Source organism: Arachis stenosperma, chromosome 2 (assembly GCF_014773155.1).
Source record: "Arachis stenosperma cultivar V10309 chromosome 2, arast.V10309.gnm1.PFL2, whole genome shotgun sequence".
NCBI lineage: Eukaryota > Viridiplantae > Streptophyta > Magnoliopsida > Fabales > Fabaceae > Arachis > Arachis stenosperma.
In genome coordinates this window covers 11872819-11890886 of record NC_080378.1, presented here as the reverse complement: position 1 = coordinate 11890886, position 18068 = coordinate 11872819, and the positions used below count along the sequence as shown (strand labels likewise).

The window sequence follows — 18068 nt, the reverse complement described above, 5'->3', positions numbered from 1 at the left end:
ATCTCAAGAGATTGTCACCGTTAGCAATGGCAATTGGCAAGTACAAGTTCAATGATAATTAACTTATTAATATTTTTTTATATTCGAGATTCTAAGGGTTATATATTCTTTTTTTTTAGATTGTTAGTTTGCCACTCGACTCGAAAGGGAGAGTAAAAGTTTACATGGACTTTTAATCTGTCTCCTTTAACATTACCATCAAAGATGAACTAAGACCCAACCGTACAACTAAAACATCACAAAAGTTTCTTAGAAATTGTTTCTTCTCATGCTCAAAATTATCGTCGAACTCTATAATTGTTGTTGCTACAAGATCGATTACACCCATTTAGCCGGATTGCTATCAGTCGTAAGCTCTCATTGTCTTTTCATTTTGAATTTTCTATATTCCAAAGTCAAGTTCTTGAACATCTCTCTATTAGATATCATTTTATTTTTCAAGAATATTTGCTCCTAATTAGTCTCATTCTTACCCTTAATCCACTCAACCACACATCTATTTTCTAATATTATTTTTATTTCCTCTTCTTTCAAATTCATTTCTTCCAAAAGAAATTGGATTGTCATAATTATTCCTTTCAAAACAGCATCCCCTTTTATCTTTTCTTGTATGACATCCCTCATGAAGCATATCAATTCTCTATTTTTTGTTGTAAAGTATTTGTCTGCAAAAAAAACCATTCAAATCTCGACTATAATTATATAATACAACCAAATCCATTCTTTTTTACATCCTTTAGGTTCTATTTGTGCACTACCAATTCTCCTTTTTTTATTCTCAACATATCATAGGTTTATTTATAATAATTTGTATTTGTTCCCAAGTACCCTCTCATGTGATAATATTATTCTTAAACACCTTCTGATTCCTACAATTTCAAATAGACCACAAATTAAAATAGCAAAAAATATAATAATTCATTTTTTTTTCTTCATACATGTCATCTCCTGATTTAACCAATTTTCAAACTAAATTTTTAATTTAGACGGACCAACCCAATTAACACTATCCCAACTTTGAGTCATCCACCCTAAATGGAAACAAAATTTGCACTGTAAAATTACTGGACCTCTAATTTATTAATACCTGAGATTAGAGGGTTGAAAAAACTATTATAAAATAGAATTTCTTTTGCATTACATTTTCTAAAGAGTACATAAACTATTTTTGTATACATAACAATACAACTATTGATATTTTAATCATAAAAAAAGTTTGAAATTTGCCTATAGAGTTTATGGTTCACATTCTTTGAATTATGGTAAATTATGCTAATTCTGGGAATTTGATTGCTAGAAAAACTCTGAATTAGTTGTTGAATGGCATTTGTTTTTTCAATTGGTTCAAAACTCTGGACTCGATTGAGAAGAAAACAAGCAATAAATTCTTACAAAATATCACAAATATCAATTCTCCAACTAGAATTACAAGCAAAACAAAATACTCTCCATACTAAAACTAACACCTAGATAAAAGTTCCTCAAAATGATACCATCTAAACGGCTTAGTCAAGAAGATATCTATATATCAAAACACACAACATCAAAACCATATCAAATAACATCCAAAAAACACACCATGGTCTTCTATCAATATCACTTGGATTTGCTACACTAGAAGCTGACTCATTTTCTTAGCCACAAATAGTTATGAATTCTCACACACACTTATTTATATAACCCACTCTCTCTTACTTCCCAAAATACGAAAAAAATAGAGAGAGATCACTGCTATGGGTTTAGTATCACTAACATGACTAGAAACAGTTCTCTTCCTTTCTCTAGGCCTTGTTTTTATGCTAACTTTCTTTGGAGCTTTTCTTTTATTTATGGTTGTCCTCTGAAGTTGTTTCAAAGTTGTTTCCTCATCATTGCAATACATTATCAGTTGAGATCTAATTTTTCAAGTCTTGATTGTTTCTTTTTATATCTTCTAGTTCATTGTCACTTTTATTCTCATACCCGTAATTTACTTCGTTCTTCAGCCTTGTCAGGTTTTTTCTAATTCTTCTTTTGTTACTTTCTTTTTCTTTTTCTTTTTCTTACATGTGTAGCTGATCCTTGCTTTTTTGTTTGAAATTTCTCTTGCTCTTTTGTTTATGGATGGAAAGAAGACGCACTGTACTGATGTACCACATCGAAGAAATATGCCTCTGAGAATGTTGCAATGCAATATAAAATGAAAGGCATGACGGTAGTTACAACATACTTACCTGGACGAGGTCGATGGGTGATCAAAAAGGCCCATGGCCTAGGGTAGCGACCTCCATTGCACTTGGGAGGGGTGCTATCCTAAGTTCTACCCAAGTGGTGGAGTCTACGTCATAATTTGTGACAGCGGAGGCCTGCGTTCGCGCAGCCTCTACTAAACTAGTTAATCAAAATATTTTGTTTTTCAATTATTGTGTTGTTGGTGGCTTCAAACTCATTTTATTTTTGTTAACTAATTTGGTTTGAATTTAAAATTGTGATTTTGAATTTTGAGGATTATCAAAATATAACACCAAAGGTCCATGAGCTACTTGTGTTTGTTTAATTCATTTCAACATAAACACAGTTTATGGATCATATGTTGGACAAGTAACTACATACCTATAGATCAAAGATGATAATATCTTGGTTTGCAATTTTACAGGTCTATTTAATTATATATTCAATTGTCCAATAACTATTTTGTTATTATAATTATTAATTTGATAAAAAAAACTCTACTTTATAATTTATATCTCCGTTGAATAAGCCTTTTATAAGACACTTGGTTATACATGGTTTAAATAATATTTTTTTTATTAAAAGGAGGCTAGGGTCAAGGCCCAAAACAAAATCCAATTACGCTGATAACACTCTCACACTCTTCCTTCTACTTCTGTCATCAGCAAGAATAGGCATCAGGAAAGGGGATGGAGCTGCAAAACAGAGAAGGCCGGTTGGGATTGACTGAGCTTGCTTTGCCAGTGCATCTGTACAGAAATTAGCTTCGCAAAATACGTGCTTAAAAGACACATAAGTCATTTTGCTGCGGAGATCCTCAATGGCCCTAATAAGAGAAAGCGTATGATGGCGACTACTAGATGACCCATTAATTAGTTTCAAAGTACGAGAAGAATCAGTCTTTATTTGTAATTTGTTGATTCCTAGCTTCACTGCTAGCTTCATCCCAGTATAGATGGCCCAAATTTTTGCAGACGTTATAGTGACCCTTCCAATCTTTGATATATGGTCTTTATGTCAATAATAATAACTAGTGTATATCAATTGCGATTTTAGAATTCATTAATTTAAAAATAAATTTGATATTCACATGTTATTATGTCAATATACAATAAAAATTATTTATTTATAGGCCAACGATATAATTTAATCATAATTATGTAATTAATCTAATATCAAACTAAATAACATAAAATTAATAGGAGATGATAATGTCACTCCTAAATTGATAACGTCACTTTCTCTTAATTTTACTTTTTTCCTTTTTCCAAAACTATCTACAATTTTTATAGAGATATTTCCTTAACTCAAGTTACTTGAGTTTGCAACTTATTAAAAATTAACATGACGAAGTAAAAAAATTATAATAGTATGTAAATAAAATTCTCAAATATTTTGGAACCATTACATAAAATTGGAGTGTAAATAAAATTGCAAAAAAAAGTACAGACAAAGTTGTAAGAATTTAAAACGTATCAGAGTATTATTGAGAACAGATAAAACTGTTAAAACTTAAGATAATAAAATTGCTAAAATTCGAAATGTTGGCATAATTACATAAACTTAATTTGTTGGTGCAAAACAAATTTCGAAAAGATAATAGACTTGAACTTAAAACAAGCACGAGGGTATAACTAGCTAATTCAATTAACATGTAATTTATTCATATATCATCACCGATAAATCAATCTAAATAATGGAATGAGTACTAAAATTATAGGAGACATAAATTATAGGAGACATCTTTGGTTCCTTTTTTTGGGGGGACAATATCTCTACATACATCGATGTTGGAGAAAATATTTATTTTAGTTTTTGAAGCTACACTCAAGTTTTAATTTAATCTTTTAAAATTTTAATGGCCTCAATTTAATCTCTAAATTTTTTAAATCTTAATTATATTAGACTTTGTGGTGGTTTTTTTCACAGAGTCAATTGAAAAATTTAGAGACTAAATTAAAGCAATTGAAATTTTAAAAACTAAATTGAAATTCAAATATAATTTCAGAGATCAAATTGAATATTTTCTCTTGGTGTGGTGTCTCTACTGGACTTGGTTGTTGATAGATGAAGCCTTCTTTAAATTCTTGTGTTTCAAATAATTGCTAGAAAGATTATAAGATTAAAAGCTGCTAGAAATGCAGCAGGGGAATGCATCTAATAATGCTGAACATGAAAATTATTAATGTTTTTTTAGCAATAGTTGAAGGTGTCAAACTTTTATGGTTGAAATCATAGATATTTCTTTTACTCTAGACAGTACTATTTAAGTTGAATAGGATTATTGAGAAAATATACTGTTATATATTAATAAAATTCAACTTTTTAAAAAATAGAATAGCATAATCAAGTAGTAACAAATAACGATATATAAGAGACCATTTTGTGTATCCTAAGAAAAAATGGTTTACTTTGTGAAATAGCAATCATGTTATATTTTATCATAAACATTTTTTATTCCTTCTAGTTATGGTCATCTGAATCAAATAAAATAAATACTAAATAAAAGAGGTCCGCATTTAATAATATCTTGGGATGGTGACAGAAATTTTGAGGACTATATATATGAAATCAAATCTATAAGCTGGAAATACGTAGACCCATGTTTGTTATAAAGTTGGAATTTAGCTATCAAACTCATAATACAAATTGACACTTGTAAAGTAATTTAGGGACACATATATAGTTGGAAAATCTTGTAAACAAATATGTGATATGAATATATATAAGTATTATAATATATGATTAGGGTAAAGAATTAAATTGGTTTTTTATGTTTGGACTTAATTTTGATTTGATTTCTAAAGTTTAAAGTGTTATATTTGAATTTAAAAAAATTTTATTTAACATTAATGTAGTTTTACTATAAAGTCAATATTAAATAATTAATATTATGTTTCACCAAATCTTAATGTTCTTCTCTGAATAAGAGGTACAAATTCGAGAGGCAAGGATCAACAGTGAATACATCACTACAAGTCACTGACCTTGGTTTAAGCACATAAAAAATATCGTCGAGAACTTGTTTTCTATGAGAAAGTTTGTCTGTGACGACAAAAACAAAATCACCGTGACTTCTATCACGGAAAACTCTCCTCGATAACCAAAAAATTTAGTTATATAATTTTTTTCCTTCAAAATTACTTCTGTCAGATATATTGGTTCTTTTATCGCTAAAAGATTTATCTGATCGATAATAAATACAGGCAGATTATCTTAGGATCCTAACAACACATCAAGCTGCTCAAGGATTGCTGGCTTTGGGGCAATACTTGCAAAGACTTCATTCTCCCAGGGTTTTTTTTTATCTCTCGTCCATCTCAACCTCTCTAGATGCTTCTCATTTCATTGCATAGCAATGACTCAAGTTGTGCAAAGTCCTTTCCATATCTTTTTATCTATCACTGTCTTTGGATCAATTTATAGAGTGACACTGATAGATGAAAGAGAATAATATCTATATATATTATTATGAAGGTAATTTTTTTGATATCTAATTAATTTGAGGATATTATATATTTTTTTTACATGTTCCAATTAATTGGTGACATGTGTATTCGTTAATTCCAATTAGCAAATAAATTTTTTATTTTAAAAAATAAAAATTAATGAATTTAATATATGTATAAAATATTTTATATATGGTCAATTATAAAGTACAGATGTTAATTGGTATAGAGTTAAAAAGAATCCTTTAAATACAACGGTAGATTGACACGTAGTGTATGTGTCATTCATATTCATGATTGCTGTCGGTGAATAGCAGAAGTGTCACAGAAGAGGCAAAGGAGATGGCTCATAGCTGTTGAGCCGTGTAGCGCCTGAGCTCCGAAAATCCGTTACGGGAATGGGTTTTTTTAATTATTTTTTGGCCAGTGTTACGGGAATGCTATTGGATACATTGTTATCGTGTTTTGGGCCTTTTGGATTTGAGTTTGAAGAAGTTTGACCTCATTTTATTTTTCATTTGTGATAATAGTTGTTTGTTGAGAAAGGAATAAAATAAAAGTGGGCCCGTTCAGGACAAAAGATGTTAAGAGGGTAAAATTCTAAGGAATAATACTATACTGAAGAGTTTTTTAACCAAACAAAAAAAAATTATAGTGAAAAGTGATGATTTTTTGAAAAATAAAGATTATGTTTTTATGTAAAAAGAAATCCAGTTTTTAAAAAATGCATTGCATATATTTTTTTAATTTAGTTAAAATATTTATTGTTCACCTATTTCTATTCTTTATAAAAAGAAAATCATTAAGATATTGGGAATTGCATTTCCAAAAAAATTCATTGGAATAAAAAGAAATAAAAAAATTTTAAATGAGATAAATTGAACCAATAATTGGCACAAATAAGCAATGTTATTATTATTATTTGTCTAATTAATCCACTATAAAAATAGCAAAAAATTTTAGTTTTCTAAAACCTTAAAAAATATAAATGGAGTGACCTTTGAATTACATAACTTAAGATTTAAAGGTGATTTTTTAAATAAATATCAGTTGATAAAACACAATATATAAATAAACTATAGAACTCTAGTAATTTTTTGAATTACATAACTTATATTTCTTTTCTGTTTAATTTTATGTCATTTTTAGAGTCTCTAGTAAATTCAAAATATATAAATAAACTATAGAACTCTAGCATGATTTACATATAAAGTAAAACACAATATAAATTATGCTAGAGTTTCATAGTTTGTATGTATATTCTAATTTTATTAGAGTCTACAGCGAATTACATATAGTTAAAACAGAATTGAAGTATAAGCTTTTTAAAAAAGTTACAAATGGATAAAATTAGATATATTAGTCTCTAAAATATTAAATTAGCTTTTGTTCTTTTAGAATATTAGATATATTAGTCTATAATAAAATGTCTTTTAACTGTTTAACTCTATTTGAGAAAACAAAAAGAGTAATTATCCAAATCAGTCTCCGAGGATTTTAAAAACGGACATTTTAGTCCCCAAAAAAAATTAATACACAGATTAATCCTTTAAAATCTGTTCCGACGGACAAATTAGTCCTCTATCCAGTTTCCAGCGTGACTTATCAAGGGAGACTGCTGAGTTGGCACGTTCAGACGCACACGTGGCACTTAAGTGTCCACGTGTGCGAAAAGGACAAAATAGTCCCTGCACATTGGTGAAGAATGACGTCGTTTTGATGTTCTCTCCCAAACCTCTAGTTGCAAATAAATTTGAAATTCTTCATTGCTGAAACTGTGTAATCATAAGTTACATTGTAAACCCTATTTCAACTGCAATGGCGACAAGCAAAGGAAGCACTTCTTTATGGAGCCGCCGAGGAGGAAGACATGGTGGATCTAATGATAATGGTCTCAAACACGCTGAAAAGGGCAAAGTAGAAAAAGTTAAAATTTCGAAAGGGCAACAACCGTCACGATCGTAATGTTGGGAGATGAGGTGGATCGTGATGAAGCAACGTGGAGAGGGCTCTCTGTAAAAAGTAAAAACTGATAAGAAAGAATAGGATTAGGGTCTTTTTTCAGTGAAAAGGGTTGAAAGGGAGGAGAAGAAACGTGACTTTCATTATCACCTTGCAATGTTACGTTTCTCCAACCCTAAAACGACGTCACTTTACTTTTTACATTGGGAACCAATTTGTCCATGACAGACACCTGTGCATGTTAAGTGCCACGTGTGCGTCTAAACGTGCTAACTCAACAATCTCCCTTGATGAGTCACGCCAGAAACTGGACTGAGGATTAATTTGTCTGCCGGAACAAATCTTAAAGGATTAATCTGTGTATTAATTTTTTTTGGGGACTAAAATATCCGTTTTTAAAATTCTCGGGGACTGATTTGGGTAATTATTCAAAGAAAAAATTAATTTGTCTTTTTATATTATTTAAAACTAATTTATTTAATAAAATATCATGAATTAATATTTTAACTGTTTAATTCTATTGATCATTATTACTATTTGAAATTTGAAACACAATTAAATGTGACCATAAAAAAAGAAAAAAAATTAATGAAAACACTGAAGAAAATAAATTTTGAAGATCAAAGAGTAATAAATTTTGAAGCTCAAAGAGTAATAATTTTGAAATTTGAAACACAATTTGAGCGTCTACTAATATCATTGGATTTGGATAGGTTTTTGTTGGTCAAATGTTAATAAATTGAATGAATATTATTCGATTCGAACAAAAATAGATCTTTAGAATTATCTTTTTTTTTTTGTGATATGAACACATGGTAATCTTTTAGGAAGTTATTCGAGTTTCTCTTGAAGAGGTGCACGTGGAATGATACCTACAAGAAACTTAGATGCTTAATTTAAAAAGGATTTTGAATAGGTTTTTATATAGACTAGAGTTGAAAAACCCCTGAGATGAAAATGAGAGTTAAATAATTGGATGAGTGACCTAGTGACAACTCTTGTAATCTTCACTCCTATTATAGTGGTAAGTTATCTTCTTTTTTGTAAAAGTTGTTGAGATCTCATATTTAAATACATGAGTATATTTGTATGTGCAGTTAAGATTTTGCACTTTAAGTTGGCCTCCATGAGGTCAAACACACGACAAAATGAATTTGATATTTATATATAGGCTTTGTCTGATTCTTAAGCCTTGTTTTAAATTTTGTGACAGAATATGAATAATAGTCAATATATTATTTTTTATTTATTTAATATAAAATATAAATCAAACAATTTAAAATTTATAATATTCTTCGACTATAAAAAAAAAACCCTAAAAAATAAAAGCATATATAATTATATTATTCGTATGTTAATTTTGCACTAAAATTTACATTAAAACTTTTTTAATGTTTGTTGCGATAATAAAAAATAAAAATTATGTCCATCTATAACTTAAAAATTTATAAATAATGAATAGCAACCCTTAAAATTGTGTTAATCCTTTCTGATATTTAAAATTCAAAATTTTAAACACAACTAAAAGTGACAATAAGAGAAATATAAATAAATATTATTTTAAAATTTTTAATAAAGGTACCTAAAGAAATGATGTCTCAAACTCAAAATTTAAGTATTATGTAAACAAAAAAGTATTATTATTATTATTATTATTATTTGAATTTCTAAACACAATTAAATGTGACAATAAAAAAATAAAAAAAATTATAAGCGAAACATCTAAAAAAGAATCTTTAAACTCAAAATTTAAGTATCATGTCGGCAAAAAACTCTATATTTGTATTATTGTTACTATTATCGTAAAGATAAAGATAAAAATTAAAAGAAAGAATTGATAAATAAAAGGTTTGTATCCAAAAAAATTAATAAAATTATTTATTTATTATTCTAGGTCACATTCTAATAAATTGGTCAATATTTTAAAGAGTTAACCTTTTTTATTTGAAATTCCAATAGCTTCAATACATTATTTAGACACCTAAAAGATATTACCTTTTTACCTTAGTAATCTTAACTAGTTTCTTTAATTAATTGCAATGCATAAACCGACGAAACCGATATAAAAAATTAAATATTGTTTATCTAATATGAAAAATTAGATATTCTTTATCTAATACTAAAACTTTGTTGAGCACTTTGTTTATTCCTGTATTTGTATTATGAATTTATAATGAACACTATTTTTCAGTGTTGAGTCTCTTTTTTCTTTAAAAAAAAAAACATATTACAATTATAATTTATCATAATTTATATCAATTAATTAATTGTACTTCATTATATTGCTTATTTTGGTTTCACTAATTTGGTGGTGGGATCCGTTATTCTTTATGAATAGAGCATAGAGTTTAGACTACTGTGTACAGGCTTGTTTGTTAATTAATGGGTTTAGGAAAAGAGAATTTTAGGATATTTGTTAACAAAAAAATAAGAGTTTTCAAATTTTTTATAACAAAAAGAATTTCCGCAATTGAAAGGATCAAAATATAACGGACATGGTTGTTAAATATGGAAATTGAAAAACCATGACCCTACCTATCTTGCGTTTCATATTTTATTTTTGGGTCAAAACCAGTCCCAATGGCCAATAAGGCCCAAGGCCTGAAGCTGAATAAACGGAACCCAACACAATATCATCCCGTTCGTTGTTCACACAATCAACTCGGCTCAAAAACCCTTTCCATGAGCACCACAAAGGCACAAACTGCTGATCTCCTGCCCCATGCTGCAATAGCAGGTAAACGTGTAAGCAGGATATACAATTAAAAAAAATATCTGTATATCTGTATAATAATTGATCTGTACCAGAGAGCGACCCTATAGTTAATATGCTGTACATAAATTTAAGTATGGTTAAATCAAACCACCATATGTGCTAAACTTTAAATAAATTATTTTAAAGAGAAAAAAGAAAAAGAATTAGAATTGGGCTGTTGTATATGCTGGAGAAAGAGGGAAGAACATAAAACTCTAATCTTTTTCATCTAATTTCGTCTTCTCTCTTTTCTATATTCACAGAAAAAATTTGTTTTCCTTCTCTTTCACTTTCAGGATATACCTTTTTTTTCCTTCTTCTAATCTTCGAAAGTCATCGATCTTGTTATTGTAACCCAGAACAATCGATTGTTCTTTTCATTGTTCTCTTTTTTTTTTCTTCAATAAAAAAACAGAAGACGAAAACAAATTTTTTTTAATATAAAAAAGAGAAAAAAATGAAATTAGATGAAAATAATTAGGGTTCTATGTTCTTCCCTCTTTCTCCGGCAACATATACAACGGTTCAATTCTAATTTTTTTTAAATAATTTATTTAAGGTTTACCACATATGGTGGTTTGATTTAACTGAACTTAAATGTATGTATAGTGTATTAAGATATTTATATATACAGTATTTTATACATGTATTAAATTTATTAATTTTTATTTTTAAAAATTAAAAATTTATTTGCTAATTGAAATTAATGAATACACATATCACCAATTAATTGGAACATGTAAGAAGTGTATGTAATACCCTCAAATTAATTGAGTATGAAGAAATCACCTATTATGAAACAATAATATTTGAAAAACAAAATAAATTAGCTAAAATTGTCAAAATTTATTTTATTTAGTATTTATTAATTATTACTAAAATTAATAAATATTAAATAAGATATGTTTAAATTGTTAGCACTTATTTTTTATTATCTTCTTAGCATTATCGATTATGAAATATGGGCAAAATTAAAATTTAAGAATCATGTGGCAATGTCATTGATCATGACTTTTGTAAAAGTATTAAAAAAAAAAGCTTAGTTGTATCGTTGATTTTGTAAAATTGTTCACCGTAAAATCTTTAAAACAAAAGTATGTAAGTAAATACATAAGATAATTAATTTGTTCTAAAAAGAATCAAACAGTCACATCTTTTTACAGAGGATGGTGGACGAGAGTGTGGATGATGGTGAGAAGACAGAAAACAATATAGGATTTGAAAAAAAAAAAATTTATAAAGTGAAGTAGTGGTTAAAATGATAAGTTGAGAGCTTAATCATCTTGAATTAAAATACTAGGACTCTGATATGATAAAAATTATGAATTCAACCGTGATTAATATTTAAACAAATGTTATGTACACACATTTGTATATAATTATGCATTATTTAATTAACTTTTAATATATATTTTGTATTTTATATGTATTCTATATGAGTGATTTATTTGATAACTAAATTTAGTGTATATAACTGAAAACTCACAAGTAGTTGTTAATCCTAGAAGTACAGTTCCACTGTGCTTGTGTTGTTTTCTAAGATGAAAATGTCTGAATACATATAGTAACTCTACTTCACTATTCCAGTCTATGATGGTAGAGGAACCCTTGAGGAAGGCGAAACAGCAGAAGCTAGGTTTATTACTTTGCGTTTGTCAGGTTTGTGTACAGGACATTGAGACAGGAACACAAAATCGTATTTGACATATGAGACATGGACAAAGATACTATGTTTAGGGACACTGAACTATTATATTTTGTGTACATCCTAACAAGAAAGACACAAATACAAAAGGACATAATTTATTTTTTATTTTTTTTATTATTATATTTTTCTTCTCAAATTTTTTGGATGAAAAAAAATGAGAATAAATTAGATTTTTATAATTTGTTATAGTTTATCACCAAATAGAATACAAGAACACAAAATTTTGTATCCCTATCATTTATGTCTTATTCTCAATGTCTTATCTTTGTCTTATTCTCAGAAACAAACGCCCAAACTGCATATGAATTGCTTACAGACGATGAGAAGCGAAGACAGTATGATATGGATAACCGAGTCAACCCTATGAAGTTAATATCTTTTATGCATCTGACTATCTTCGCAGTTGATTCAGTTACTTGTTAAGTTTTATCTTTCACAGAGAAACTTCAATATATTTAACTCTTGTTTTTCTAACTTTTTAACATTTTTGGAACATGTTGTGTGCAGTGTCTTTTAATTTCTATACTTCAAAGGTTGGTGGGTAAAACTATGTCTACAATTGATACAGTTTGACATACAAAGTGTTCGCATATTGATATATTAAATTGCCTTATTCCTCGATCTTACAATCCTATAGCGAAGTAGGACATGCTATCAATTTCTTCCCTTTGTACAAGCGTGCCAGATTGAGTTACTTAATCACTTCCAGGTTTGAGTGAATTTTAAAGAATACAGGGCATAAATTAAGTCAAAACAAGAGTTATTTTAAATAGAAGGAAGTAGTTTATCACCCTAAAGTAGAATTTGTGTTTTGAAATGGCAACAGTCTAACATGCTTTTTTTTTTATGTGACTGAAATAGTTTGTAAAATCTTAGATGGATCCTGATGAGGCAAGGAAGATTCTGGCTAGAGAGAAGGCAGCTGCTGCTAAGAATTTCTCCAATACCCTTAAAGGGTACACACTTGTTCTCAAGAAAAGAGATTTGATGAGAAGAAAGGCTGAGCAAGATCAAGATAAACTTATCAGCCAGCTCTTGGCAGCAGAAGATCTTAAATCAGATAGTGATGAATGAAAATGGGACATAATTCCCACTTATCAATAGCTAATATTTTATTCAATACCATAATGTTTCCTCCCCAAATCTAATTCATTTTTAATGATATTATTATACGGAATATAGGTGTACAGGATAGATGAATGAGATTTTACTTTCCCAATTGTAGCACTTAATTACTTTGATAGGAAATCCTAAACATCCTGTATGTATATGTAGTTATGGTAATTGTTATCTTAAAAAATTATGAATTATTGACTTTTCTTTCCTCCATCAATGATTGAGATATTATTGACTTTTCTTTCCTCCATCAATGATTGAGATGTATCATGTACTATACTTTAAACAAGCTAAATCCAATATGGTTAATGCGTTATTTGGTCCCAGTATGCATAATTGCATATCCAAAACACATTAAAATTTGTAACCTTGATACACACTACATTAAAATTTAAACTTCTTATTTCTCCTATTGAAACTATCTCCTTTTTAACACCCTTTATCTATATTGTGTAATCCTTCTTTTCATTTATTCATGGTTTTATTACATACAACGAGAGTTGTCTTGCCATGGAATTGCAACATGGAGAAGAAGTCGAAAAGATCAGACTCAAAAAGTGATTCACCTCATTCTCTTCGAGTCCTCAATGTAAGCTGAATGTCTCTGAGAAAGAAGCTTAATGAGGGGATTCTCTACATCATCATCAGCCTTGCTCTTATCTCGTTGAACTGTAATTTTGTCGTCAATAGTGACAACCACCACTTGCTCCTTGCGCGTGGAGAGCTCATTCGCAACAACAGCATGCATATTGTACTTCTCGAGAGCACCCCGCGCCTTATTTAGAAGAATGTTTGAATCTGTCTCTAACTGTTAACCAGGGAGGAAAGGTAAGTCTATTACAATATTACTCCAAAAAATTGTAAAGACTAAATATCCAACCCATCAATACCTTGAAAGATATGCAAAAAGCAAGGGGTGCCCAATCTTTCCTAAGCACTGATAGCATCTTTGGCACAGGAACAAGTTTCACATCCAAGATGTGAGATCCAGATTGAATTTTATGTTCTACCTGCATAGGATAAATATATAGCAAGTAGATATTACCAAGTCAAATATATTTTATGAATTGAGGTGTTTTAATTTCAAGATCCTAGCTTTGCAGAGCAATTTTCACAATGATCATCAATCTCAAAATAACCCTTAAATAGTTCCGATATTTCAATAAATGTTTTTCTGCTTATCCTTTTCAGTTTTCACAATCTAAGCAGGACTAATTAAGTTATGCAGTGTTATCTGTATGCTAATTCTCTAAATAATAACTAACTCTAGCTCAGATGTTGAAATTGACATGGTTAATATTCTTGTATCTTAACATATTACAAAATCATTCAAGCCAGAATTGAAGTTAATAAGGCATGAAACTTTTATGGAAAGAAGAACCAACATATCAATTGTATACCATGTCCTTCCAAGGAACATAAAAGTCAGATACTGCAGCAGCAAGATAGAACATTGCACGTGGGCCAATATCCTTCATTGGCTTTGAAATTATTTGCAGCATCTACAAAATAAAAAACATATTTATCAATATAAGAAGAATGAAGTGGGCATGCAAAATAACATCATTACAAGATATCCAATTAAGTATCATTTTGAGTGGTCTTCATCTAAGGACAAGATTAAAAAGCAAAGAAAATTGAATTATATGATGAAATTATATATATGATGGAATTTTGTCAGCCTTTAGTGAATCAAGATAAAAATTAAGAATCTTCTAGAGGAAGAAGAGGGGAAAAAAAAATCTTACAAGCCACTTAACATCATTGTTTCATACAACTAACGACCTACACGATCAAGTCTTTCATTTCAGTCTATCACAATTTTCGGTGCAAATTCTAATGTGAAGCATTGCTAGTAGAGTTATTGGTATCATTTTATTTATATTCTTTTCCTTCCTTTTTTTAATTGTACAAGAAGAGGATGAAGCAGAAACCAAAGACCTTGAATGTTTAATCCTTCGGTCGCCTCAAAGCATTCAAGTAAGGGATCATCAGGAAGGGATCTACAGAATGGCTGAAAACTTCCTCTGAACAAGAGTTACAGGTAAGTAAGCAACAACACATGAAAAACAAACATAAAAGAAGGATACACAGAAAAATTCACCTCCGGTACAAGAAGATCACAGCATATCCCGCCTTCAGAAAATACCTACACTCAACATAACCAGCAACATAGTATTCATTCCCCTCCAAGAGATCACCAAACAAATATCCAAAAAAAAGTTTCATTGACAAGAACAAGAACAAGAGCAAGTGCAAGAACAAATACTCAGTGGATGTGGCTCCCCTATGACCTGAACTAAAGTTGTCAACATAGCGAACGCACCGCTGCTCCAATGGAGCAGTGGTGCCACCAGAAGTCACACAAACAATTCTCTTACCTATCCCATTTTCTGTGAAGGCAACAACAACAACAACAAAAATCCACCACACATTATGCAGGGCAAGCATAAAAAAAAAAACACAAAAGGAGAAATGGCAATAAAAGAAAGCATAATTTTTAATGGTCTAGAACACAATACAATACGATACAAAAGAGTGTCACTGTCACAATCACTTGCCTGAAGATAAAGAATTCAGCTGAATGAAGTGATTCAATTTCTGAGTGATGTCATTTCTATTCTGGAGAGGTGGAGCAGAATCAAAGAACGCTTTGACTTGTGAATCAAGGGTTTGCTCAGTATCTTGGGATCCATTTGATGCATCCATCTGAAACAATTACACCCACAATGTCATTTATCATTCAAACCCATTGAGATAAAGCAGAAGGAATTGGAAAAGTAAAATATATAACCAAAAAAAAAAATCAAATTTTTCGGGTGCTCAGGATAGCGTATCTCACCTTGAAGGAAAGACTTTCAGATTAATTAGTTAGTTAGGGAGAAGAATCAGAACTTACTGTTGTATGTTTATGGAGCGATTGGGTTCAAGTTTTATATAATCCAAAATTTCAGGAAGAAATAGTTTTGATTAATAGCCGACAATTGGCCCATGAAGATTAAGATTAATTAACGCGCTGTTTGGAAAGCAGAGGAATTAGATTCTCTCAAGAAATCCGAACCCGACCCTAAATTATGACCGGGTCCATTTCCTAGACCCATAACCGACCCCTCACCCGATAATATCCAATCAGTTCGGGCCAATTTTAAACCGGGTCTTAACAATAAATTGAACCAAAAATTGAAAGATGAATAGATGATGAACGCAGCAGTCAGCACATGGATAAAACATTAAACAACACTGCAAAAAAATTAAAAATAAAAATCCCTCAATTTAATGGAAATGATTCAGTGATATCAACTATCATTCTTACCAAAAAATCAAAGCAAAAATCTTGCTCAAGGGCATGCAGATTGGAGACGGTTACCACATTTTACACTCTCGTAACAAACTTCACGCGCTCTGTTCTGCTGTTGGAGGAGTCAAGTCAGTATGCTTTACTACCAGCCTCCTGCCTTCCCCAAGTAGAACCACATTGTTGATTCAACACCTGCTCTTGAGAAACCTAAACACAGGAGAAAAAGATTATTAGATTCAAGTTTTTCAGAAATGCCTTCTTCCAAAGACGGTTTTGTTACCTGAGGAGCGTGGTTACAGAACGGGCGGCGTACGGTGGTGTGGAGGTTCTTCGCTGCTGCTGCGGTGGCGCGTGTAGAGTTAAGAAACCGTCTGTTGCCCTGAGACACGTGATGATGATGAAGATGAAGTACCAACAACCAAGTGCAGGTGGGTTGCTCTGGGATCCGGCTTGCTCTCTTCGGACCGGATCGGGTGACCCAAACATTTACCTTGGTCTGATCGAAATAATAAACTGGATAAACTCTTTAGGTTTCAGGTCTGACCCGATCTCAGTAAATCCGGGTCAATTTTTTACCCAATGTGATCGGGTCCGAACCAGTTCTTTAAGCAGGCTGGATTTTGTGCAGTACTAATTAGTTAAAAAATGTTTTATTATTAAAAATTAGTTATTAAATTAATTATTATATATTTATGTATATTAATATATATTTTTAAATTAAATAACTAATTGTTAAAATCAATAAATCTATTATAATAAATAATTAAATTTAAAATAAATAAATAATTAAATTTATTGTATTAGTATAATAAAAAATTTATAAAATATTAGTCATTGTTGAAGTTTTCGCTTTTAATTTCTTGCTTTGTTCCACTTTAGTTGTTGAAATCTAGCCTTGATTTTGACTAACTAAACTACTAATTAATTAGCCGGATTGTTAGATTTAGATGTCGGATGTTAGATACATACACCCATTCAAGTTCCTGATCTCCAAACACGCTTCCAACATTAATTATTTATCAATAGCTTTGATTTTATGTATGGATCAAAACAAAAATAGTGTTTGAAATAATGGTATGTGTATATAAAAAATCAATCATTATATATTTATGAAGTAAATTATTAAAATATATTTGTGAAATAAATTATTAAAATAGTATTTAAAAATTTATATCGTTAACAAAAAAAAATTTAATATACTAATAATAAATAAATTTTTATAAAATTTAAAAACGCAATAAAAAGAATTAAATATTAAATATAAAAATCTTAAAAGAACTTTAAATATCAGATTTTAAAGTAAATTTTTGCAATTAATACTAAAAAATAAAATATTTTTATTTTTGAAATTTGGTAATTTGTGTCAAGTAATTTTTTTAATTATTGTGAATGATCATATATTTTAAAAAAAAATTAAAGATCAAATTTTGTCTGAATTTTTTTTAATTTTCTAAATATTTATTCAAATATTATCACAAAAATTTAAATTAAATGAATAAGTCGTTTATTAAATACAAAATTTTTTTCATTTAAAAAATTATATTTATTAATTATTTTTATTATATTCTA

At 29.4% G+C, this 18068-nt stretch overlaps 1 protein-coding gene and 1 non-coding gene across 2 annotated transcripts; one reads left to right on the top strand and one right to left on the bottom strand.

Annotated features, from left to right (window-relative positions):
* Window positions 1-2205: 2205 nt before the first annotated feature.
* Window positions 2206-2365, top strand: LOC130963911 (U1 spliceosomal RNA). Its single transcript, XR_009080028.1, has one exon. It is a non-coding gene; the product is annotated as a U1 spliceosomal RNA (small nuclear RNA).
* An 11113-nt stretch (window positions 2366-13478) lies between these two features.
* Window positions 13479-16154, bottom strand: LOC130961736 (phosphopantothenate--cysteine ligase 2-like). Its single transcript, XM_057887732.1, has 8 exons — window positions 16044-16154; window positions 15763-15910; window positions 15471-15594; window positions 15306-15350; window positions 15114-15228; window positions 14602-14703; window positions 14092-14211; window positions 13479-14009 (listed from the first exon to the last, which is right to left on the bottom strand). Exons 2-8 carry the CDS (start codon window positions 15908-15910, stop codon window positions 13764-13766), a joined length of 900 nt encoding a protein of 299 aa, XP_057743715.1. The 5' UTR covers window positions 16044-16154; the 3' UTR covers window positions 13479-13763.
* Window positions 16155-18068: the final 1914 nt, after the last annotated feature.